The following is a 24099-nucleotide window of genomic DNA, read 5'->3' on the forward strand; positions in this document are numbered from 1 at the left end:
CTGTGCTCCACAACGGGAGAGGCCACAACAGTGATAGGCCCGCTTACCGCAAAAAACAAAAACAAAAACTTCCCAAGCAGAGTAGATGTGACAGTTACTCAGTTTATGAGCTTCTGCAAATACATGTCTTTGAAATTGTTCATTACCTCCTGGCTCACCCTAAAATAACAACTGTTTCTAGTGTTATTCAAACTTACCTCACTTGTTTGTCCTAAGGCAATTGTCTGTAAGAGCTGAAAAGCACTTTTTGCATGGGTCAGAAGCGGATGGTAATGGAATAGCGGTAAAATGGTTCTTCAAGTTTTTGAGCATGAGGGTCCCTCCTCTCCCTTAAGACTTTCTCTACCCCACCCCAGTATAAAGGTAAAACTTGCACATTATGAAAAAAAAAATTGGGAAGTACAGGAAAATAGAAAAATGAACATAAAAATCATCTAAAATCTTACCACCCAGACCCACTCACTCACTGTTAACTTTTGGTGTTTGTCCTTTAACAACCTGATTCTAAGGGTGTTTATGTAAACATGCATGCAAATTCATAAGTATATGTAACTATGTTAAATCAAAATGAGTTCACAGTGTATGTGTTATTTTATAACCTGAGTTTTCCCCTTAATAGTATGTCCTGAACCTTGTTACATACATTGTGGTTTATATAATGTATCCTCTAGTGGTGAACATTTGGGTTGTTACCACTTTTCACTGTCATGAACGTCCTGTGATAAATCTGTGCGTATGCAGGGGGTGGGCCCCTCTTACTCCCACCTTGCCAAATACTATTATTAAATCTCTAAAATCTATGAGTAAAGTATTCCTGGTCTGATTTTTTTTTTCTTGTATATTAAAGAGAATCTTTTTGTTTTCCTGTAATCTTTGCCTATACATGACCTCAGTCTCCCCTGAGCATTTCATTCCTGGCATCTTTGAGACCTTGCAGTGACCCTATTGCACTAATGAGAATGAGTTTCTAGGAAACACCTGAAATACTGACTGCTGTCATGTGAACAAAAAAAATGCAGCTTACAATAATGCAGGTTATTGAATTATATTATTTTCCATTGCTCTTGTTCAAAATAATACATCATTATTAATATTAATATTCTAATTAAGAGAACAGCTCTTGCTTATCACTGTTTCTAACATCAGATTTACTGATCCGTGTAGAGGGACTCTAGCTCAGACTTTTTAATGGTCCTCCATTACTTTTTTATGCTTATTTTTATTGCCGGTAGACAGTGGTAATTAGAGCAGAGTTAGATATCCCTAGTCAGCTCTGCCTGGCATTCTGTTATTGAGCAAAATGGGTTCACTAAACATTACCCTCTGCCCGAGAAGAGTAATGAGGAATCTGCGCAGGCCTTCATGCAGACTCCAGATGCAGCCACACACTTTACACTTCACAGTACATACCCACATTTTAGGCACTGGGTATATACTGGTGGTATAGATGACCACTGCCTCCAAGGGTCTTACAGTTTAGTGGACAGATCTCACAGCACACCTGTGAGGTTGGCTGGGAAAGTATGGCTTCCTTCTTTTTACAGATGTGCAAACTGAAGGGAAGTGACTTAGTGAAGGTCATTCCACTGCTCGGTGACAGACCTGGGACCTACACCCCAGTCCTCTGACTCTAGGTCCAGCGCCTTTTCACAAATAAAGAGGTGTCTCTTGTTTTTCAGAAAACAGTGTATTGTGTAAAATGTCAGGAATATAAATTAAATGTGTTAGCTTTCTATAGATTATTGCTGGTGATTAGGGAATTATAGAAGTCTAAATCTGTATTTTAACCCACATGTTCTGATGCGTTTTGGTTGCAGTCAGGTGACATGCAGTCTTTTGCACAGAAGCTCCAACTCCGGGTGCCTTCCGTTGAGTCTTTGTTTCGGAGTCCAATGAAGGAATCTCTATTCCGATCTTCCTCTAAAGAGTCTTTGGTACGAACGTCTTCTAGAGAGTCCCTGAATCGACTTGACCTGGACTCTTCTGCTGCCACCTTTGATCCACCCTCTGATATGGAGAGTGAGACCGAAGATTCACTAGGGAATTTAGACAGTCTCAGCAAAGAACATTTGATCCAGTGGTTGCGAAGAATGGAACGAAGGTTGAATGGCTACAAAGGAAAATGTTCTGAGGTAGGAGCATGACTTTTTTGTTGGTATGAAAAGTTCCTCCCCGTATTCTCTAATTCATATTACCTTCTGGCCTTTATGCCTGTCATTGGCTGAACTGTCAATTCCCTGGCTACGCTGGATACTGATGGGGGATAGTTTGTGGCAATATCTAATTAAAGACCTTCAGTGGTACTGAGGCCCTTTGACAACACTGTTAGTAAAATTTTGGAGCAGATTGTTGCCCGTAGCCTTTTGATTCTCACATTCTGTGCCCCTCTCTCCAGGGTTGCTTGGACACCCAGCTCAGAGTTCATTGTCTTTCCTCCTCACATCCCTTCCCTTGTTCATCTTTTAAGTGTTGTGGCTCCAAAATGACCTCTTCTGCCAACCAGATTCCATTATTTCTGACCCCAGATATGTGCACATTTGGTGCATTCTCATTGGACCCACATTTACAATTTGCCTCAAGTGAATCTTTTAACTGCTGGACCCCTTGACAATGTTTGGTCTAAGAGGAAGGAAGTGGTGCTGCTCCTTCGCTCCTTTCGTTCCTTTAGAAACATGGCGCCTTCCCTTTGGGCTGATTGTATTAGTTGCCCTCGCTGTCCTGTGCAGTTAAAATGTTCTTTCTCCGGAAAGCCTTTCTGGACAAAGTTGCCCGTGGCTTCCTTTCTTAAAAAAACAAAAACCAAAAAAACCCCATGGGCTTCTCTCGTGGCGCAGTGGTTAACAATCCTCCTGCCAGTGCAGGGGATGGTTGTTTGAGCCCTGGTCCGGGAAGATCCCACGTGCCGCGGAGCAGCTGGGCCCGTGCACCACAGCTACTGAGCCTATGCTCTAGAGCCTGCAAGCCACAACTACTGAGCTCGAGTGCTACAACTACTGAAGCCCGCATGCCTAGAGCCCGTGCTCCACAACCAGAGAAGCCACCGCAATGAGAAGCCCGCGCACCACAACGAAGAGTAGCCCCCACTCGCTGCAACTAGAGAAAGCCCGAGCACAGCAACGAAGACCCAACAGCCAGAAATAAATAAAATTAAAAAAAAAAACCCATCATGTTTTATTGTCTTAATGCTGATAAATCAGCATTGTAGTTAATTTTAATTAATGAATAATAAAGTTCAAGGTTAGAGTATAAAGTTAGCTATTACTTCAATTTCCAATTTGGCTGTAATATGGGTAGTTTTACCCTGCAGCCAAAAACAACCAAAAAAACTCCTAGGTGAAATATATAAAATATCCTTTTAAAAGTACAAAGTGCTCCCCTCTTTGTCTTCTCTGCACTGGGGCCAGCTCTCCTGCCGTGGCCTCTCATCTGAAAACGTACGCTTGTGCCAAGTTCGTCTCCACCTCCTCCTTGATCAAGAGAACCTCTGCACTACTGAGCTGATCGCTGTCTACAGTGATGCTGAAACAATAGGAGACACTGACAGATGAGAGCCACAGCAGCTTGGCAGCCCCGAGTCCCCTGACCACCTCACTTATTCCTAGCCACACCTTCCAAACCAGTGCCATTTCAAGGGACATTGACACGGAAACCAAATTCACTGGAGCTGGGGCTGCCACAGTAGGGATGGCTGGCTCTGGGGCTGGAATTGGGACTGTGTTTGGTAGCCTCATCATTGGTTATGCCAGGAACCCTTCTCTGAAGCAACAGCTCTTCTTCTGCGCCATTCTGGGCTTCTGCACTCTCGGTAGCCATGGGGCTCTTTTGCCTGATGTTGGCCTTTCTCATCCTCTTCGCCATGTGAAGGAGCCGTCTCCACCTCCCATAGTTCTTTCTTTCGTGTCTCGTCTGCCCTGTATGTTCCTTTTCCTGTACCTCCCCATTTTTTTTTTGGCTCAGTGTTTGACAGAGGGAAGACAAATGAATACTGTATTAATAAGAAAAAAAAAAGTACAAAGTGCTGACAAAATAGGAAAGAATTATTAGGTTAAAATCTGTTGGCTAGCTGGAACCCAGAGATGTACACAGGGCATTAAGGCCATGTATCTCATAAGGCACATGTGGAATCAGGCAACTTTTTTCTTTAAATTTTTTAAAAAAATTTTATCTTTTATTTCTGTCAAAGTTAATAATGGTCCTGAATTTGTTTGTTTAGATTTATGTTATTTTCACTAACCCATGGCTTTTAAGTTTGAAGCTTGGGCAGCTGTATAGTTAGTATTTAAATGTACAAGACACTATGCATTTTATGTTTATGGTGCCATTAAATTTTGCACCATCTCTGTGAAGTAGCTATTTATTAGCTCTGTTTTGCAGAGTAGAGATTAAGGACTCATAGAGAGTTACTCATAGAGATTAAGTAACTTGCTTATAGTCACACAGGTAGCAGTTGACAGACTCTGCATTGATTCTAGGTCTTTCTGGTTGTTTCCGCTATTCTGTACTACCTCAGGTAAAGCTGTGCGGCATTTTAGGGATGGAAAGAGCCCATCGTCTTTGTCTCCACCTTTCCTTGCTACTGTAGGTACCTAGGATGGTAGTGCTGTAAGTGCCATCTGATTGTTGTGTTACTCTTCCACTCCCACTCCTCCCCCCCACCCCCACCCCCACCTTGAGTACCAGTTTCCTAACTGGTCTTAAGTAATAAGAAGGGGAGATCCTGGTTTAAGGCCGAATTTTGGTTTTTTACATCCTTATCCCTATCACTGGACTCGCCTTCCATTGCTGCCTGCCTCTTGACTCAAGACATCAGTAGACACATTCGAGGGCACACAGCAGCCTTCCAAGGAAAATGGCAAGGCCAGAATCGGGCGTGCTTTCTCCTGAAGCTGCAACCTGTCTCTTTAGAGCCCACTAGCATCTCTAAAGTGGGTTCAAATAATGCGGTGGAGCCATGTGCTTAGCCTTCCGATGAGAAATGCTATATAATTTATAGGTGTAAAGGTTTATTACTCTGTAATTTTATCAAGTTTTGCTAGAATGTTTAAATATCATTTTTAGGTTAAATGGTTAAATATCTCTTTAGGACCTGACATAGCAGTTTTCCTCTGTTGGTTGTGAGTTGCTTCCCTCAGATTTTCATAGAGCCACAGTCACAGGTCCTACACCAGAGAAACTTTTAGAGATCAGTTACATGGTCTATTACGGCCCAAAGCAAAAAATCACCTGAGGAGCTAGTCAAAACACACATTGTTGCCTCCCGCCCTCCCTCTGCTTCTCATTCAGTTAGTTTGGGGTGGGGCCCAAGAATTTCTGTTTCTAGCAGGCTCCCAGGTGATGCTTTTGCTAATGGTGTTGATCTGTGACCACAGTTTGAGTAACCTTTAAGCAAGTTGTCTCTAATCCCCACCTATAAGTTAGGTACTGAAATTTAAAGAGGTGTGTGTGTGTGTGTGTGTGTGTGTGTGTGTAAGGTGAAATCAAATGGAGATTTAATATCTTTCTTTATAGAGTCATTACATTTTATATTTTAGAAATACATTTCCTGTGTTATTTAGTTTCAACTGCATATACATCTAATTAGTTTGAATTGTCTATAAAAGGATTGCTTTGATTTATTTTCTGACTTTCATAATGAGATGTTTTAGCAGAGTTTAGAATAATTAATTGCATTTATGTAGGAATGACTGATGTTATTAGTGACTTTTTCTTTATTTTAGCTTGTTACAGCTTATCAGACTCTTCAGAGAGAGAAGAAAAAGCTACAAGTAAGTGATTTGTTGGCTGTTATATTGATTGATATATAATTTTAAAAATAGAAAAGATCTTTTAATAAGATAGTTCTAACACTCACTTTTAATAATTCTTCATATGACCAAAGTATTTCAGCTGTTTTACCATTGGGGATTTTGATAAAGAGAATGATTGAGAAATCTCAGATATTTAACCTCTGGTAGGGATGGGCTTCCTTGAGTTCTGGATCCCTGCAGTGTGTAAGAGGTTTGGATTTAAGGCATGTTTGCCTCTTTCAAGCATCATTCCTTGTGTGCCACTGTGCAGGGTGCATCTTTGTTTTAGTGGTAAAGAGACGTACAACTTCGAAGCTTTCCCTTCTACTTTTTAAATACCTGCAGAGATCTCTGTTTCTTATTATATCAGGGTCCAAAAATAAGCATCCTCTCTATTTCCTGAGGCTGCTGCTTGTAAAGCCCTTGGTTAAGTGTGTGGAGATAAGAAGGTATTATAGCTCTTCTGGTGACTGAAGACACTAATTATAGAACCAGGAAGTTATTTGTAAAGTGAGATTTGGTAAAATTAATTTCCCCGTGTACATTATTTTAAAATACCGAATCTGCCATAAATATTAGTCTCCTTTGAGTACGACATTAAATTTTCTGGCTTTGGTCTGGAATATAATCAACTGAGAATGATAACACCAGTTACTTATTGCTGATTCAGTGTTCTAATTGTCCATAACAAGTGTGAAAATTAGATTATTACAAATAAAGTTTTTAGTTTAATATTTTCTTAGACATGTGGTCTATAGAAATTGGGGGTAGTTCTCATTTAATCCTTTGTACTATTAATATTCCATAAATTCATTCTCAAAAGGTCATTTTATTCCTAAATTCTGTGAGTACCTTCCTTGTGTTTCTGTGAATTGTCTTATGGATTTTTATTTCGAGATTACATAATTCTACCACTAGGTGGCAGTAGAGAGTTTGGGTTGCATAGTTGCAAAAGTAAAGGGTGTTGGAGATAAAATTCAATGATTTGTGATCTTTTGAACTTGCTTTTCACTACTATGTCATGTGGTTGTTTGAACCAGCTTCTTTTTCCTTTTAAATTAAAGGGTATATTAAGTCAGAGTCAGGATAAAGCACTTCGGAGGATTGGAGAGTTAAGAGAGGTAAGTTGTGACTGGTACTTTGAGAAGAGTAACTAAATCTCTCATATTTATCAGAACTATTGTATGTATTTGGGTAGTTTCATATCTACTACGTTAGTTACAGCGAAAATTAACCAGTCCAAGCTACAAGAACAGGGATCAATTCTTATAGTTTTTATTTGTGTGGTTTTCCTGACATCTGTTGGTGGAATTACAGGCAGACCTAGTTGTTGTTTTTTTTTTTACCATCTTTATTGGTGTATAATTGCTTTACAGTGTTGTGTTAGTTTCTGCTGTATAACAAAGTGAATCAGCTATATGCATACGTACATCCCCATATCTCCTCCCTCTTGCGTCTCCCTCCCACCCTCCCTATCCCACCCCTCTAGGTGGTCGCAAAGCACTGAGCTGATCTCCCTGTGCCATGCAACTGCTTCCCACTAGCTATCTATTTTACAGTTACACGTAGTGTATATATGTCTATGTCACTCTCTTACTTCATCCCAGCTTACCCTTCACCCTCCTCGTGTCCTCAAGTCCATTCTCTACGTCTGTGTCTTTATTCCTGTCCTGCCCCTAGGTTCATCAGAATCATTTTTTTTTTTTAGATTCCATATGTATGTTAGCATACGGTATTTGTTTTTCCCTTTCTGACTTACTTCACTCTGTATGACAGACTCTAGGTCCATCCACCTCGCTACAAATAACTCAATTTCGTTTCTTTTTATGGCTGAGTAGTATTCCATTGTATATATGTGTATGCCACATCTTCTTTATCCATTCATCTGTTGATGGACACTTAGGTTGCTTCCATGTCCTGGCTATTGTAAATAGTGCTGCAGTGAACATTGTGGTACATGATTCTGTTTGAACTATGGTTTTCTAAGGGTATATGCCCAGTAGTGGGATTGCTGGGTCATATGGTAGTTCTGTTTTTAGTTTTTTAAGGACCCTCCATACTGTCTTCCATAGTGGCTGTAGCAATTTACATTCCCACCAGCAGTGCAAGAGGGTTCCCTTTTCTTCACACCCTAGATTTGTTCTTAGTGACCCCAAGGGTCTAACCAGAACTTCCTGAAAGTGGAAGGTAACCCCAGATACTGGGTCTAGTTCTGGAGCTAGTGAGATCTCTATCATGGTGGTGTTGGACAGCTGGCTAGCCAGCCTGTGGGCTGTAGTCAGGATATAAGTTGACAGTTCTTAAGTTCCTTTATAACTGTGGTCTTTATTGTTTATGGAGTACCTATTGGTTGAATAGTCTAATGTAGCAGGAGGAGGGAGAAGGGGACATGATTAAAAGATGTTTCTGGGGAATTCCCTGGTGGTCTAGTGGTTAGGATTCAGTGCTCTCACTGCCATGGCCTGGGTTGAATTCCTGGTTGGGGAACTGAGGTCCTGCAAGTCGTGAGGCAAGGCCAAAAATAAAAGATGCTTTTGTTGTATCCAAGGACTTCTTACCCTAAGATGAGGAGATGAAAACGTTCAAAACCTAAAAATCATAATATAAATTGAGAAGTTTTTATGGGCTGGTAGGGATGCCATGTAACAGAGTCTAGTATGGTAGAATGTAGAAAATTATTTGGAAGAAATGAATTGTAAAGAAAGTAAAGGACTGCATTGCTATTAAGGAGATGTGCAGCTGGTCCTTACTAAAGAATTGGCCTGTGCAGAGTCATGGGTGGGGGAACAGTGCTTTCCAGACTTTTGGATTTCAGGGACTGAGAAATTAATTACCTTCCAGTTCCTTCCAGAAATGGGGGAAAGGAGACTTGTCATAAGGCTACTTTTATTTTTTTCAAGTGAGGACATTGAGAATAAGGAACCAGATTCTTTTATTGTCATTATTTCATACAAGAAAGTTTTTTTTTAATAATAAAAAAAAGTTAGGAAGGACACAGTCTCAGAATAAAGTACAGTTGTTCAGATGAAAGAAATTTGGATCTAAGAAAAACATGTCTTGATCTGAAGACCAGCATTTGGAGACTCCTACTGCTGGGGGAGGTCAAGCCAGGAGTCTGTAGTGAGAGGAATAGTAAATGTGCCGAGATCTTGGGGCCATGTGGGTGTGGGGAAGAGTAGAGGACAGTTAGTACCTCAGTGTTTTGAGAATTAGTAAGTTTGAAACAATTCAAGAAGGCATTGCTTATAAGTCCTTGAAAGTAGTGTTTGAGGAAAGTTTTATAGCAAATGTGTGAGGGATGGATTAAATCAGAGGTAGACTTGAGGTAAGAATTCTCTCTAGAAGGCTACTAAAGGAAATTAATCATCAAAATTGTTAGAGATTGGGATTATGGTTTTGGATGTGGAAAAAGGACCTAAACATTGTAGAGAAAGTAATGAAAGAATTTGGTTATATGCAGAGGTCAACAAAAGATAAGTAAAATGTGACTTTGAATATTTTGGGCTTAGAGAATTAGAAAAGTAGGAATCCCAGAAAAATTGTGGGGTTTTGATGGGATATCCACTATGTTCCAGGTGTTATTCTGCAACATTCTAATGGAGCAAGTGTAAGGGAGAAGCCCTGAGGACACAGAACTGAGCCCAGAGGGATAATTGCCGAGAGAATCAGTGAAGGGCACAGTGGAAACTCTGAGAGACAGGAATATAGGTAGGAGCCCTGAAGCCGCAGAAAGCAGGTACCTCAGTTGAGGAGGTGATTATTAGTGACTGGTATAGTGGAGAGGTAAAGACCATTGGATTTAGTTAGGGAGGCTCATTAATGACTTAAGGAAAGCAGCATGTAAGGAAGTTGAAATTTCACTGTTTGGTGATCAACTAGGTCAACCTTTTCATTTGAGGAGGCCTCTGATTTTGACTATTGATCACTTTCATGTATTGGGAGGAGGAAGGTTCTATTGATTATCTATTTAGTATATAACAATTCAGTTGTAGATCAAGTGAATATAAGGTAGCACAAACAGTAAGATGTCTTAAAGTAGGATACAATTTTACCTTTATCTTAAGTAACTAATTTTTTTAATCCTCTTTACATAATTATCAATTCAGCAGTGATTACAGATCTATAAGTATACTTTTGCTTCTTGGATTTTCATATTCTTTAAGGAACAGAATTATTTGTTGGGGTAAGTACTAATGTTTTAAATGCTGATTATTCTTTAATTATTGTTGCTGATAACTTACCTTAATAGTAATGCAAATCTGGATTGATCAGTTTTTAAACTTTGAAAATTTCAGGTTTGTATTTTTTGTTTTATACTGAAAACTGCTTATGAATCCTTTACATTTTAGGAGCTCCAAATGGACCAACAAGCAAAAAAACATCTCCAAGAGGAGTTCGATGCATCTTTAGAGGAAAAAGATCAGTATATCAGTGTCCTTCAGACTCAGGTAAAAAAAGAAGTGTGGAATTTTTGGATAAAGAAAAATAAAAGGGTTTTGATGGGATATCTGATACGTTCCAGATGTTTAAAAAATGGACTTTTAAAAAATTTATTTGGCTGCATCGAGTCTTAGTTGCGGCGTGCGGGATCTTCATTGCAGCACGCAGGATCTTTCGTTGTGACGTGCGACCTTCTCTCTAGTTGGGCTCGTTGGCTCCAGAGCTTGTGGGCTTAGTTGCCCTGCGGCATGTGGGATCTTAGTTCCCTTACCAGGGATCGAACCCGCATCCCCTGCATTAGAAGGCAGATTCTTAACCACTGGACCACCAGGGAAGTCACAAAATGGCAGATTTTTAAAACTCTTTGCTTTTCCTCAATTAATTTTAAGGATAATTTTTGATTTATTGTATTTTCTGGCTAAGGTATCATTGAAAATAGCAAATATCAAAATCAGCAGCATTGGGAGTAAATTTTTTATTTTGATTTCCCCCCCTCCCCCATTATAGCAAAAAGGGTATCTTTTACTCTATTCCTTCTCTGTTTCAAGGAAAGCACTACTGCCAAAGTTTCTCTTGGTTTTTTTCTAATGAAGGACATTTTTTTTTTTAGGTTTCTTTGCTGAAACAGCGGTTACGAAATGGCCCGATGAATGCTGATTTACCAAAACCACTCTCGCAGATGGAACCAGAGGCTGAAGGCATCACTAAAGAGAACACAGATGGTGATGTAGAGCCAGTAGGTAAGCTTCAGCTTGTCAGAAGGTAGGTTAAAAACTAGAGGAGGGGGCTTCCCTGGTGGCGCAGTGGTTGAGAGTCCGCCTGCCGATGCAGGGGATGCGGGTTCGTGCCCCGGTCCAGGAAGATCCCACATGCCGCGGAGCGGCTGGGCCCGTGAGCCATGGCCACTGAGCCTGCGCGTCTGGAGCCTGTGCTCCGCAACGGGAGAGGCCACGGCAGTGAGAGGCCCGCATACCGCAAAAAAAAAAAAAACTAGAGGAGGATGGTGAGAGATTCTAGGGCAGGAAGTAGTAGACATGGACTGAGGTAGAACTAAAATGTCCCTGACCCTAATATTTCCAGAAAGATTCAACTGAGTCAATTTTAAAGATCTTATTGACTTAATTAGACCATTCATGAATCAGGTAGTACCCCTTCTAGCAGATAGAAAAGAGCTCCTGGGAGCTGTACAAAATGAAAGACTTTCATAAGCAGAAGGGAGTGGGACAAGGAAGTTATAGTAGCAAAAAGTAGATTGGTTGTGACAAGGTCCCTTTCCTTTAGGGGATGCAGGGGTCTGTCAGGCATGTGACCTCCCTAGTGTTGACCAGGTGATTCCTGATGCACTGGTTTCAGATTCCATTTCTGGGAGAGGCTGAAACTGTAATTAAGTCTCCATTTGGTGATGTGAGGCTTAGTTTAAGCCTCCATTTTGGACCTGTTTTTAGCAGATGCAAGAGTTTTGATGTTTTTTTGGGCTCTTTGTTTATTGTTTTCCAGGAGAAAGTGAGTAATTGTTTTGACACTTGAAAGTTTGTGAGTAGCACCACATTTTCATTGTAATTGAAATTCATTATATTATACTGTTTTACTGATAGCAGTAGCTAGATTTCATAGAAAAACGTTGTCTGTTCAAGATTAAGGACTATACTCTTTGTCATTATTTGTCTCTTTTAGTTTTTAAGTATTATTGCTTACGTATTTCTACAATCAAAGATGCCAATATTTACCCTATTATTTGCTTTGTAATTGTAAAAGAAAGAATAATTAAATTATGTTTTAAAATCCAATTGTAGCCCTCCCTACTCTTTGAGGCTTTATGGTACCTATTTAGTAAACTTCCCATTTTTTATTTACTAGCTTTATCACAAAGAGATTTGTGATAAACTTTTGGTCCAGCCAATGCTGGAGTAAGGTGCTGAGCAGCCATTTATCTGAGCAACCAACCTGTAAGGGCTCCTGAAACACCCCTGAGCTATGTCATAAATGTAAGGAGATGGAGAAAGCTGTACTTGGCAGAACTCCTCTCTGGATGAGATTAGAATGCTTTGGAAGGAATACGTTAGTGATCCTTTGGGGATTGGCGCTAAGAAATGGGAGGCACTTGTAAAGAGCAAAAGAGGTCATCAAACTGTCTTTGAAGGAGGGTGGATTCAGTTAACATTAGTTAACTCTTGAGTGCTGTGTGCCATTTGGGTTGGGGTTGAACCACAGAAGAAGAGGTGAATGTACTACGTAGCTTCTTCAGCTGCAGATCACACAAATAGTGGCAGAGTAGAGGTTTGGAAGGGCACCCCTCTCTTCTCAGTCTGGCTCAGAGTATAACAGAGTGTTGGAATGAGAATACAGTCCTGTGCACTAACAGAGTAGCTGTTCCCAGGGAGCCCTTAGATTCCTCACTGACTGCCCCTGCTTATGCTGCTTTATTAATAGTGGGAGATGGAGCTTCTGCTAAAACACTGGAAATACTTCAGCAAAGGGTTAAGCGTCAAGAGAATCTACTGCAGCGCTGTAAGGAAACCATTCGGTCGCATAAGGAACAATGTATGCTGTTAACCAGTGAAAAAGAAGCCCTGCAAGAACAACTAGATGAAAGACTTCAAGAACTAGAAAAGATGAAGGTAAAAGAGAAAATGATTGTGGTTTAACGCAGCCCTGTGATGCTAGATCCACAGGCCCCAGCGTGGCCTGCACTTCCTCTGGAAAGCCTTCCCCGTTCCTCCGTAGACAGCATGGAAAGGGCCCCTGAGTGCCCTGGGCTTCATAGCATTTACCATCCTTTTGACACATCCTGTGTTCTCTTCTCCTATTAGACTTGTAGGAGTATTCAAATTAGAGAAAATGTTTAGAGTTCTCATATGAGGAGAAGCTTTATTAGAGATGGAAATGAATTTTTAAAATTTTTTTAGGAGCTTCATATGGCTGAGAAGACTAAACTTATCACTCAGTTGCGTGATGCAAAGAACTTAATTGAACAGCTTGAACAAGATAAGGTAAAACAACAAAACTTATGATACTAAAATTTGTCAAGGGGCACCCCAGTTCATTTTTGGAAGCAATTGGAAGCATGCAGACTTCTGCTTTCCAAAATTATTACAGCTGCTTCCATGAAAAATCTTTTTGTTTTAACTTCTAGATTTATATAACCATTAGCATTAAGTTTTGTATCATGTGAAGCTGAATCTGTGATTTCTTGATCCCAGTCAGCATTTTGATTTATAGATTAGAATACTGTTGCAAAAGAAATTTGTTTACAGAACATAACTACTTTTTAGAGAAAAGTTAAATTATTTATAGTTAAGGCATTACTAAATGTGAATGATATAAGTATTGTCTTTCAGATATAATGGAAACAGATTAATCTCACAGATAAATTGCCTAAAAAGTAAAGAAATGGTAATGTATATGTTAGCGTAAACAGAAATTTCTTCAAATAAACTTTAGAATGTATAGGTGAGATTGGCAGTTTAGAGTTGGAACAGCAACTTTAGCTACGGCAGCAAAGACAGCTAAAAAATTCATGGGCAAAACAGTTTTGACCAAAGCCTTTCAGCACCGGGTTCTTGGGTCCTTTTTTTAAAAGTAGCTTCCAGTTAGTTCCACATCATCCACCGTGTTCTTTAATATGGTACTTTATAGCTGCAGTATTTTAAGTGGCCATGTAATTAAGAACATGTTAGAGCTGTTCTGCTATTGAAATGTATTGGCAGTTTTTTCATCCTATTCATTTTGCTGGATTCTATTCCATAAACTTCATGAAGGCCCTCTTTAAAAAAAAAAAAAACTTTTTATTATGAAAAACTTAAAACATTTACAAAAGTATAAAGATTAATAAAAGGAATTCCTGTGAACCCATCACCCAACTTCAACAGTTAACATCTCCTGGCTAATTTTGTTTCATCTGTACATTCCCAGCCCCCAGTACCCTCATCCCAGGATTGTTTTAGAGCAAATCTAAGAAATCTTATTTCTTCCATAAGTATTTTAATGGATATTTAAAATAAAGGTCTTTTTTTAATAAAAATATAACCACATTATCATGATCACATCTAAAAATTTAATAGCAATTCCTTAGTACAGTCAACTACCTAGACAGTTTCAGATTTTCCCTTTTGTCCCATACATTTCTTTTCCATTTTTATGAATCAGGATCCAAATGAGGTTCTTTCATTACAGTCGGTTGATGTGACTCTTAAGACTTCTTTTAATCTATAGATTCCACCTCTCTCTCTCTCTCTCTCTCTCTCTTTTCCATTGTGCTTTGGTTTTTGAAGAAACTGAAGGCCCACAATTTTCTTTTGGGATTTTGTATAATAATGCCCCACTTACCTGGTTTTTAATCTGTTCATTAATATTAGCCATCTGGAAGAGTCATACCCTAAAGCAAGGGTTGACAAACCCTGGAAGTAAGGTAATACTCTGCTTAATATCATAAAATAGCTGTCACAGAGTCTTATGTTTCGAGAGACAAGTTGAACCACCCATTTTTTGTTAGTTGCAAATGACTGATTTAATATATACTATTTGATTATATTTTCCCCCTACCGACCTTCATTTCTTGTGTAGATTATCCAGAGAGTGGGAAAACAGTAGCAATTAGCAAATTGGAGGAATGCCTCACTGACAGTAATAAGGAGTGGTGTTGGGACCAGAGACTGTCACAAGAGGAAAGAGAAAAACCAGGTAGCTCTGTACCGCAGTCTTGGTCCATCCAGTGTGGCAGCAGTAACCTTATACTCTCAGCAGCCTCTGGGACTTTCCCTATGTTACAGCGCAGTTCAATAATAGTAGTTCATGATTGGTTCTGAGCCAAGTACTAAAGGTCATATTTTGTTGAATATAAACTGTTTACTAAGATAGGGAAAATTATAGTAAACATTTATAGAAAGATTATAAAATAAATCTTTTAACTAAAATGTGTTGTTAATAATTAAAATATTAAAGTTATTATTAAAATAATTTTTTATATTAAGAATACCCTGATATGCCAGGTAACTGAAGTTATTGTAGTATATAGTGTAGTATATACACAGGACACAGACTAAATACTAAATAAACTAAATACTAAATACTAAAATAATTCGTATGCTGTACTTAGTAAGCGACATTATGTTTTCTGCCCTTTAAAGTAAGTTTGATATGTGCTATTGATAATGCAGTTTTGTTACGCAAACACTTTAGAGTCTGCACTTCTGTTTAGGGGATGGTAATAGCAGAGACAAAACGTCAGATGCATGAAACCCTGGAAATCAAAGAAGAAGAAATTGCCCAACTTCGTAGTCACATCAAGCAGATGACTAGCCAGGGAGAGGAATTACGGGAACAGAAAGAAAAATCTGAAAGAGCTGGTAAGAACTCAGGGGTTACTTGTTTTATGTTAGAAATCAAAAATCACGTAAAGTGCTTGACCAGCCAACATTTAGAAAAATTAGTTAAATATGGATAAAAATGTTTAACTGTAGAGACTCTTTATAAAGACACTGTGGACTGTTCCTCGGAAGAGGCAGGGGTTGGTAAATTATGGCCTCTGGGTAAAATGCAGCCCATGCCTGGCCTGTTTATGTATAGCCCTGCAAAGCCTGAAGTATTTATTATCTGGCCTCTTATAGAAAATGTTTGCTGACCACTGCCTTAGACTATCAAAATTCAGGTTTACAACTTTGAAACTCCCCAAGTAGGCACAGCATGGTACATATTAAATAACTGCTACCTTTTGGATGCTCTAGGGTAAATAAAAAGTATAAGATGTAGTCTGCTTTTTAAGAGACTGATGGAATAATTCAGTGTTATACATAACTGCATTATGTTTTGACCCAATAAATGCTAGACTGTAAAGTGTAGAGACCAGTATTCAGCAAGGTATGATACTGAATAATGCTCGGAAAGAAAGTAGAGATGCTAGAAAGAGGAGAGAGCAGAGTGAACTGGTGCCTTCAGGTTAGTGAGGATGTGAGTTGACTTGGGCCTCAGATAATGAATAGAATGGGCCTAAACAGAGAGATGGGGGCAGCACATATTTCACATTTAAGATCATAAACGGGCCCAGTGACCATGGGGGGGGGGGTGTGTGTCAACTGGAAACCATTCTTGCTGAAGTGGGAAATGAAGTTGGATTGTGAAGGAACTGACTGTTAAAGTCTATAAAAGTGAGTAGCTGAGTTTAGACTTTGGTAAACAAGGAAACCAGTAATAGGAAAGCATAATGTGATGGAAACCAGTGTTGTAGGTAGAAAAGAAATGAAGTGGAAAGTCAAACTTAAAAGCAAGGGTAGAAGTCCAGGCTTTGGGAACTGAGAGCTTTGGCCACCTTGACTAGGATGGTGGGTCTGGGAAGGAGAGGAAGAGTCAAATTTGCAGAATTTGGTATCCAGTTAACTTGGAGGGGCAGAAGAAAAGTAGGAGTCCAAGATGACGCCAGAGTTTTAAGGTTAGGAGGCCGAATGAATCAGGTGAAGTCAGAATAGGAAGTCTAAATGGGGACACTGAGGAATAGAATGAAATGGTGAATTTGCTTAAATTCTTTGAAATTGGGCCTATCATGAGGTTTCCAGATGGAATTGACCTGTAGGAATTTGGAAATAAAAAATCGGAGCATCTTTTAGGAGTCGTTAGCCTAAGGTTGAAGCCTATGGTTCGATCTGTAGAAGAGGCTGATTTCTCTGAAAGATTGTTTTACTGGTAGTGGAAGCGGTGGTAGCCTTAGCGGCTGCTGTTGCTAATAGCCAGACTTACTTTATGCAAGGCTCTGTCATCAATGCTTTGCTCGTATTCACTTGTGTATGTATTTGTATTTAATCCTCAAAATTTCTATGACTTGGGTATTACTATTATCCTCATTTCACAAATAAGAAAGGAGACAAGAAAACCTAGGAACATAGAAGTTAAGTAACTTGCTTACATTCACCCACAGAGAGTAAATGTATAGTCAGGATTTGAATCCGGGCATTTTGAGTCCAGAGCCTATGCTCTTAACACAGAGATATTGAGTTTGGCAAAGAGACATAAATGGAAACAAAAAAAGTAACCTGAGAAGTCATAGGAATTGCGGATACTTATGCTTCTGGGGGAATATAGGAGGCATTTCCGAAAGTGGGGGAGGTAGGATGAAGATTTTTTTAAATGTCTTTTAATTTGCATGAGGATTTGATTCCCAGGATGCAGTTTCAGAAGTTATTTTAGAAACCAGAGTGTAAGGTTTAAGGAAAGGAATGGGTCTGGATGAGAGAGGCAGTTGGTTGTGCTCATAAATATCTCCTCATCTCCTTATAGTTGTTTTATTGACAAGTGGCTGGGAAATTTAGAAATGTGCTCCCCAAAAGCCTAAGATTTCCCTTCAGAGAGCATTAATGGGTAGAATCTCTCAAATTATAATCTCTAAAGACTTTGCTGAAGCAGCTGGAGACTCGTGAGATGCTGTTAAACAGGTTTGCTTTCCGTGAGCAGAAAACCTAATGCAAAGTCTCAGCTTCTCATGTCAAGCCTTTTCATTTTTAAGACTGCTTTTGTTGACTCTTGTAGCCAGCTGAGAGAAAATAATGCCGGTTAGGGATTACATTTCCTTTTAAAATTGAGATGCATCTTGTGAGGAGGTAGAAACCCATGAATAACAAGTAAAAGGGGGCACATGATGAAAAGGCAGACAAAATACACAGTTAATTCATATGTAGGATAAAAATTTCCCAGGCTGCTGTTCCAGTCAACTCTTTTGTAATACAGCCTTCCTTCTCTTGCTTCTCCAAGCACAGATGTATTTTGTCTTTATTTATTTATTTCTACAATTGAGGTATAGTTGATGTACAATATTACGTAAGTTTCAGCTGTACCACATAGTGATTCACAATTTTTAAAGGTTATACTCCATTTATAGTTATTACAAAACATTGGCTGTATTTCTTGTGCTGTACAATATATCTTTGTACCATATTTATTTTATGCGTGGTAGATTGTACCTCTTATGTATTTTGTCTTTAAATGTGATTTTCATAAAACTATATTTTTGTAATATTTCATAGCCTATAAGTTGAGAAACTTATCTGTTAATACTGTCAAAATATTTAAAGTTAATAAATACTTAAAGAGAATTAAGATTTACAGTTATTTAATAGATATATTTATTTTGGAAAGTCTTTGGATAACACAGTTATGAGTGCTTTTATAGATATTTTCAAAATTATATTTGTAGTCATAATTATTGAGGTTTATGATAGAAAGTTGTAACAGACTGATTCCATATTGAAGATGTTGCCCTTTAAATCTATAATGAAAGTTAGTTTTGTGCATCAACTGAATTTCATCTAATGGCTTTAGTTGAGTCTGAACAGAATTGTTCTAATATAATGTGATTCTTAGTTCAAATATAAAATGCATTTGCCAATTGACAGAAAAGTCCCAATTTGGTACTAAAAGTGAGAAAAGGTCTTTGTAAAGGAAATAGAGTTTTCATAAATTTTTATAAACATCATTTGGCTCTTGGAGAATTCAACTGCTCTGTTAAATGTTTCTTTCTTAGATTTAAAATTCAAAGGCTAAAAAACACGTAAGAGCTGGCCATGTGAAGGAAACACTAACATTAAAGTTTGTGGTTGTTAAGGTTTTTAGAAGTAAATGTGTCTACATAAAATAATTATCAAAGGATCTGAACTCTCCTAATGCATTTTTGATTGTAAAAAATTTAACTCATATATTTAGCAGTTCTTGACATGTGGATATTAGTAGACAAATGGCTACTTTTGGGGGCTCACTTATTCTGGAGATCAAAATGTGGCTCAAATACATTCCTCACTACTTTTCTTAGAAAACAGTCTATTGCACTGCTTCTCATAGTTTTTCTAGACAAACTGTGATGATTCTCTTATGTTGGAGGACAAAGGAAATCTGAGTGTCTCTGATTTTAAAAAGAATAATACTGTCATAAAATACCAAGACTATGGGAATATGGTAACCTGCCTACTTGATGCTGTATCAGCTTGTAGTACTTATTCTGCTCTACAGTGGAACTGGTAGGCATGTTTTCTGAAGTACAATACTATAGCACTTTTGTTAAAATTATTTCAGTGAATAAAGAAAACCAAAAATAAATATATTTGTTACAACCATTTTACTACAACTGTTGATAGTATTCCTTTCTAGGTGTTACTTAAAAACAGATGGTCATATCTTCAAGTAACCAGATTTTAAATTTGGAGAATTCTGGTGATTCAGCTTAAGTATGTGATGGTACTTCTTAAGGTACTAGGTACTATTACTAATTGTCTAGAATATTACCTCTTCAATGCAGCACCGGTGCAGAATGTTAATGCTGCTAAAGTTCACGCTAGATCTTGGGTATTCTTTGTGTGCATGTGTGTGTATGTTTTACCTAGGATAGGAGGTAGAGTAGCTGGCTAATCATTATGTAGTGTATTACCCCAAAATTGGAAAATAGAGAAAATGAAAGCACATTGCTGTTGTTTCAATACACTTCCAGTTTTTTCTCAATCCTTATTTTATACAATTGTAATCATAATTGTCCATATAATTTTGTATGCTCCTTTTTCTTTATTTAGCATTATATTAGGAGTAGTTTTACATGTTGCTAAAGTACTAACATTTTAATGGCTTCGTCAGAATGCATGTACATCATTAACCATCTCCCTATTGATCAGCACCTAGATTATTTTCTACTTTCACTATTTTGAATAATACTGTAACAACTTTGTAATACAGCTTATTCCATCCTTGAATTTTTTCTCTGGATAAAGTCTTCCCCATAGACTTTTAGTCTTTTTTGTTAATTACCTTTAAGAGATTTAAATATAGCCATTACAAAAAAGAACCCATATCATAGTATTAACACCTCGTCCTTAAAATGTTCTTGCCTACAACTGTGCAAAATGAATGAAATATTCTGCTCAGATTAGGAAAGTTTCCAGAGCGCACTGACTTTTGTAAAACCTGTTTCCATTTCATGTACCCTGTCTTTGCTGAAGTTCTGTGTTTTATGATTGTCTGCATTTTAAAATGTAGAGTAACTCACAACATTCTTTGCTTTTTTATTGTCATGTTGTGTTTGTGCAGGAAATAAGTTTCTTTTTCATTTGTATAGTATAAACCTGATATACCAAAGACATTCAGTGGAACATTTATTTGAAGGACCCTTTAAAATAGTTTATTTTTAAATAATGTATAAGATTTATGCATATTTGTATAACACACAAAAATCACATGTGTATTTAAGTGCTTTGTTAGTTGTTGATAATATATGTAACAGAGTTTTCTTGGAGTCTTAAGTCTCACAAAACATCTTATTTTTGTGCATCCACACATGCCAATAAGTGAATCATGGTGCCTTTCCCAAGCCTTGTATGAACAGGACTGGGGTAAGGGCTGTTTTTTCTTATCATGGGTACTTTGAATAAGCTTTACAAAGAAAATTCCATGTTTCTCAGGCAAAAGAGTATGAATTAAAGTTGAATTTAAGTATGCCATGTTAGGTTAGTAGTATGTACACATTTTGGCACTGAATGAACACCTGATGGAAAATTTCATTATTTTAAATGGAATTAGATTTTAATTTAATATAAGTTTTTTATTTCATAGTCGTGTATTTGTAGGTGCTTGATATATTTCTACAATAGTAGCTGTACATACATACCTTTAGAAAGTCATTATCAGCCTGCACTTATTTATGTCCCTGGCAATGTCACTGTTACTGGAAAGCACCAGCAACTAGAGGAACACATTTCTTTGCTACACAATCATATTTTCCATTTAATTAAATTTACTTAGCTTTAGCCTAATATTTTTCAAGATCATCCTGATGTTTTCAAAGTATTTGATAGTAAATTTGCATGGTTAATGTAAGGAGTGCATGAAATTTGGATAGATCTGTAAAAATTTTAAAGGTCAAAGCATAGTTAATCCTTAGAGTGAATCCTGTTATGTATTTTGGGAAGTGGCTTGAAAAGTAGATTTCCATTGCACATGTGATATTTAATTTCTGAAGGCCCCAACTATTAAATTTCTGAAGGCCCCAAGTATTGCAATATCTGGTTTATGCCACTAGGTAGTAGCATTATTTTATTTTCATTTATGTAAACTCTAGACCAGTGGTTTTCAAACTTTTTAATCACAGGGATCTCCTTACACTCTTAAAGCTTACTGAGGTTTCCAAAGAGTATTTGTTTGTGTGGGTTATATGGATTGATATTTATTATATTAGAAATTAAAACTAAGAAATTTTTTAACAGTTCATTTAAAAATAACAATTATAAACCTATTGCATGTAAGTATTGAATACTTTTATGAAAATTACCCATATTTCCCAAAACACAATTTAGTGTGAAGAATGGCATTGCTTTACATTTTTTCTTATCTTATTGTTTGGCTTAATAGAAGATGGCTGTATTTTCATGCCTGTTTCTACATTCAATCTGTTGTGATAGGGTCACAGAAAGGGTCTCATGACCCTAGGATTTGTGGCCCACACTTTGAAAACTGCTGCTCTAGACTTTTGCTTTTATTCACAAAAGACACTTGATGATTGGATGGGAATTCTGATAAATCTTTCTGTTGTTTTTTTCTGTTAATTTGCATTTCATTCATTTCATAGTACTAGCTGTGTTTTTTTGGTTTTATATCACATGCATTTTAGCAGCTTTTTTGCTGGGATAAAGAAATAAGCACTGGCTTACTTATTCATTCTTGATGTTATTAATCAGCTTCTTAGTTAATCTAGAGGTGGCAGCCTTTCCACATTTCTGCCTCTTTGCTTCTTCCCTGCAGGGGGAGTAGAGTGGGTCTTGTTATTTTTACAGTAAAGTGTCCCCTGGGACAGTGCAACAAAACAGTAATGCTGCCTAGAATCTCAGAATTCCGGCATTTGTTATTTACTATGATTGGTTAGGACATCGAGGATGAGGAGGGGGAAAGACAGTGAAGTGGCAAAAGCAAATTCTTCCTAGCTTAGCCTGAGGATTAGTTCTTTTATACACCTCACCCCCCCCCCCCGCCTGCCTTATTACTTCAACTGTCTTTTTGTGAAATATTTTCTTTATATCACCCAACGCCTAACATATGCTTGGCAGATGTCAAACATCTAATAAATATATGATGAATGAATGGTTGGATTATTGAGCTGTAGATTGCCAACCTTTCTCATGTAACTCATATAGTGAACATTTGTCCATTTTCATAATTCCCATGGATGTGAGTAAACCTCATCTGAAGGGGAAAGTGATGAGCCAGCAATAAAAGGTCTGCCCTGTGTTTTTTCTTAACTGATAGAGGACCATTCTTAAGGTACATTCAATTTTTTCTAGAAATATTTTCAAAGTTTTTTTTTTTTTAAAGCAAAAATTGCCTGAGATACATTGAATTTTGCTTTGGAAGAACACAACGTGTTCTTGCAACATTTGGCGGCAGTTCGTGCTTAGCCTTCCTGTTGGTGTGTGCTGTGACCATGGTTTCTCTGTGCACTCTTGCATGTTGGCAGAAGACTTGTCAGCTGGGGCTGATGCACGCTTTCTTTCTCCCCACTCACTTATCCTGTGTTGGTAATTGGAAGACAAATTATGTAGACATTCAGAACATACTTCTTTAGTACTCAACATTAAAATCCTAGCATAGTTTCATTTTGGAAAGAGTGGGGAATTCACTTGAGAATATTATAGGCTAAGGACACCACTTTACTATGTCTAGTGGTTGCAAGATCAGAAGGTGAGATGTTTCTGGTTAGTAAGTAAGCTCTCAGTATATCCTCCTTCAACATTGAAATGGAACTCGTTGGATGCAGACTTCCTGTAAGGAAGTGGCTTCATTTGTGGTAGAGTGTAGAGTGGGTTTGAAATAAGTTTTCTGTATGTGGATATAGAAATGTGTTTTATTGCCTCTTTAAAATTTTATTTTATTTTGGGGGGACTTAACATTTTCATAAAGCAAGATGGAGGTGGAAAGCAGTGAGTTTTTGTATGTCTGTCAGAGGTATAATAACATGCTGCATTTTGTTGAGAGTTAGAAGCCATCAGTAATTGATTGGTTCAGAAATTCTGGTTTAGTGAGGTATATTATTGCTCAGCTGAGCTTGATCAATGTCAGCATTCTTGGTTTTAAAAAATAATGCAAGGTAAGGATTGTTCCTTAAATCCTATTTAAGTTGATTTATCATCTGAAGGCAAAGTTGGATGACTCAGTTGTTACATTTGAATGAGGACATCTCAAAGGTGTCTTTTTAGGTATAAAATTATATGGTTCTCTGACAAGGTGGCAGAAGGTAGGAAGAAAGGATTAAATTTAGATGAAAAGAACTTTGGAACCAGATCTGTCCTACCTTAATCATTATATGATGGATAATCAAGTGACTTAGGAAAGCTATTTTGGAGGATTAAACACTAAAATTAGAATATAATATAGGAGAATATACTAAAATTTACTGAGTATGGTTAGAAAAGTTAACTATTGGAAAATTATATCCAAATAGGAACTTTGTGGCATAGATTTTTTTGTTATTTGAGAAAGTGAGAGCACTACATCTATTTTTATACTATATCAGATTCTGGAATTTAAAGAAAACAATGAAAATTCACTTGGTATTGACTGTGTACAGTTTTGTTTTATTTTGCTTAATTGACAAAAGTTTTTCATTTAAAACTGTCTTGCTGGAAGAATATCAAAACTATTTTCAGGTTCTCTAGAGCCTGATTTAAGATATTTCTGTGAAGTGCTTAGAAGTGCTAATGTAAGTGCAATCTTACATGCCAAATATTAGCAGTAAGGAAAAGATTGTGATGACATCTAATAAGCATTTTAAAATATCGTCATTCCATTTTTCCATGTTTTTCTTTCCCAGATTTAAACCTTCAGCTCAAACTAAGCAGTAAGCACTCTGCTACAGAATTTC

At 37.7% G+C, this 24099-nt stretch overlaps 1 protein-coding gene and 1 pseudogene across 6 annotated transcripts in view; both read left to right on the top strand.

The window, feature by feature from the left end:
* Positions 1–24099, top strand: part of GOLGA4 (golgin A4) — a 105398-nt gene that overhangs the window by 37113 nt on the left and 44186 nt on the right. For 5 of the 6 annotated variants that reach the window (XM_067753767.1, XM_067753768.1, XM_067753769.1 and 2 more), the window contains 8 exons: positions 1818–2132; positions 5718–5765; positions 6851–6907; positions 10136–10234; positions 10837–10966; positions 12657–12844; positions 13133–13216; positions 15424–15571. In XM_067753767.1, coding sequence (XP_067609868.1) covers positions 1818–2132; positions 5718–5765; positions 6851–6907; positions 10136–10234; positions 10837–10966; positions 12657–12844; positions 13133–13216; positions 15424–15571 — 1069 coding nt within the window. The remainder of the gene's footprint in view (positions 1–1817; positions 2133–5717; positions 5766–6850; positions 6908–10135; positions 10235–10836; positions 10967–12656; positions 12845–13132; positions 13217–15423; positions 15572–24099) is intronic. The other variant, XM_067753770.1, reaches the window with a different exon arrangement.
* LOC137231632 (ATP synthase F(0) complex subunit C2, mitochondrial pseudogene) lies at positions 2141–4244 on the top strand (annotated as a pseudogene).

Source organism: Pseudorca crassidens, chromosome 10, assembly GCF_039906515.1.
Source record: "Pseudorca crassidens isolate mPseCra1 chromosome 10, mPseCra1.hap1, whole genome shotgun sequence".
NCBI classification, from domain to species: Eukaryota; Metazoa; Chordata; class Mammalia; order Artiodactyla; family Delphinidae; genus Pseudorca; species Pseudorca crassidens.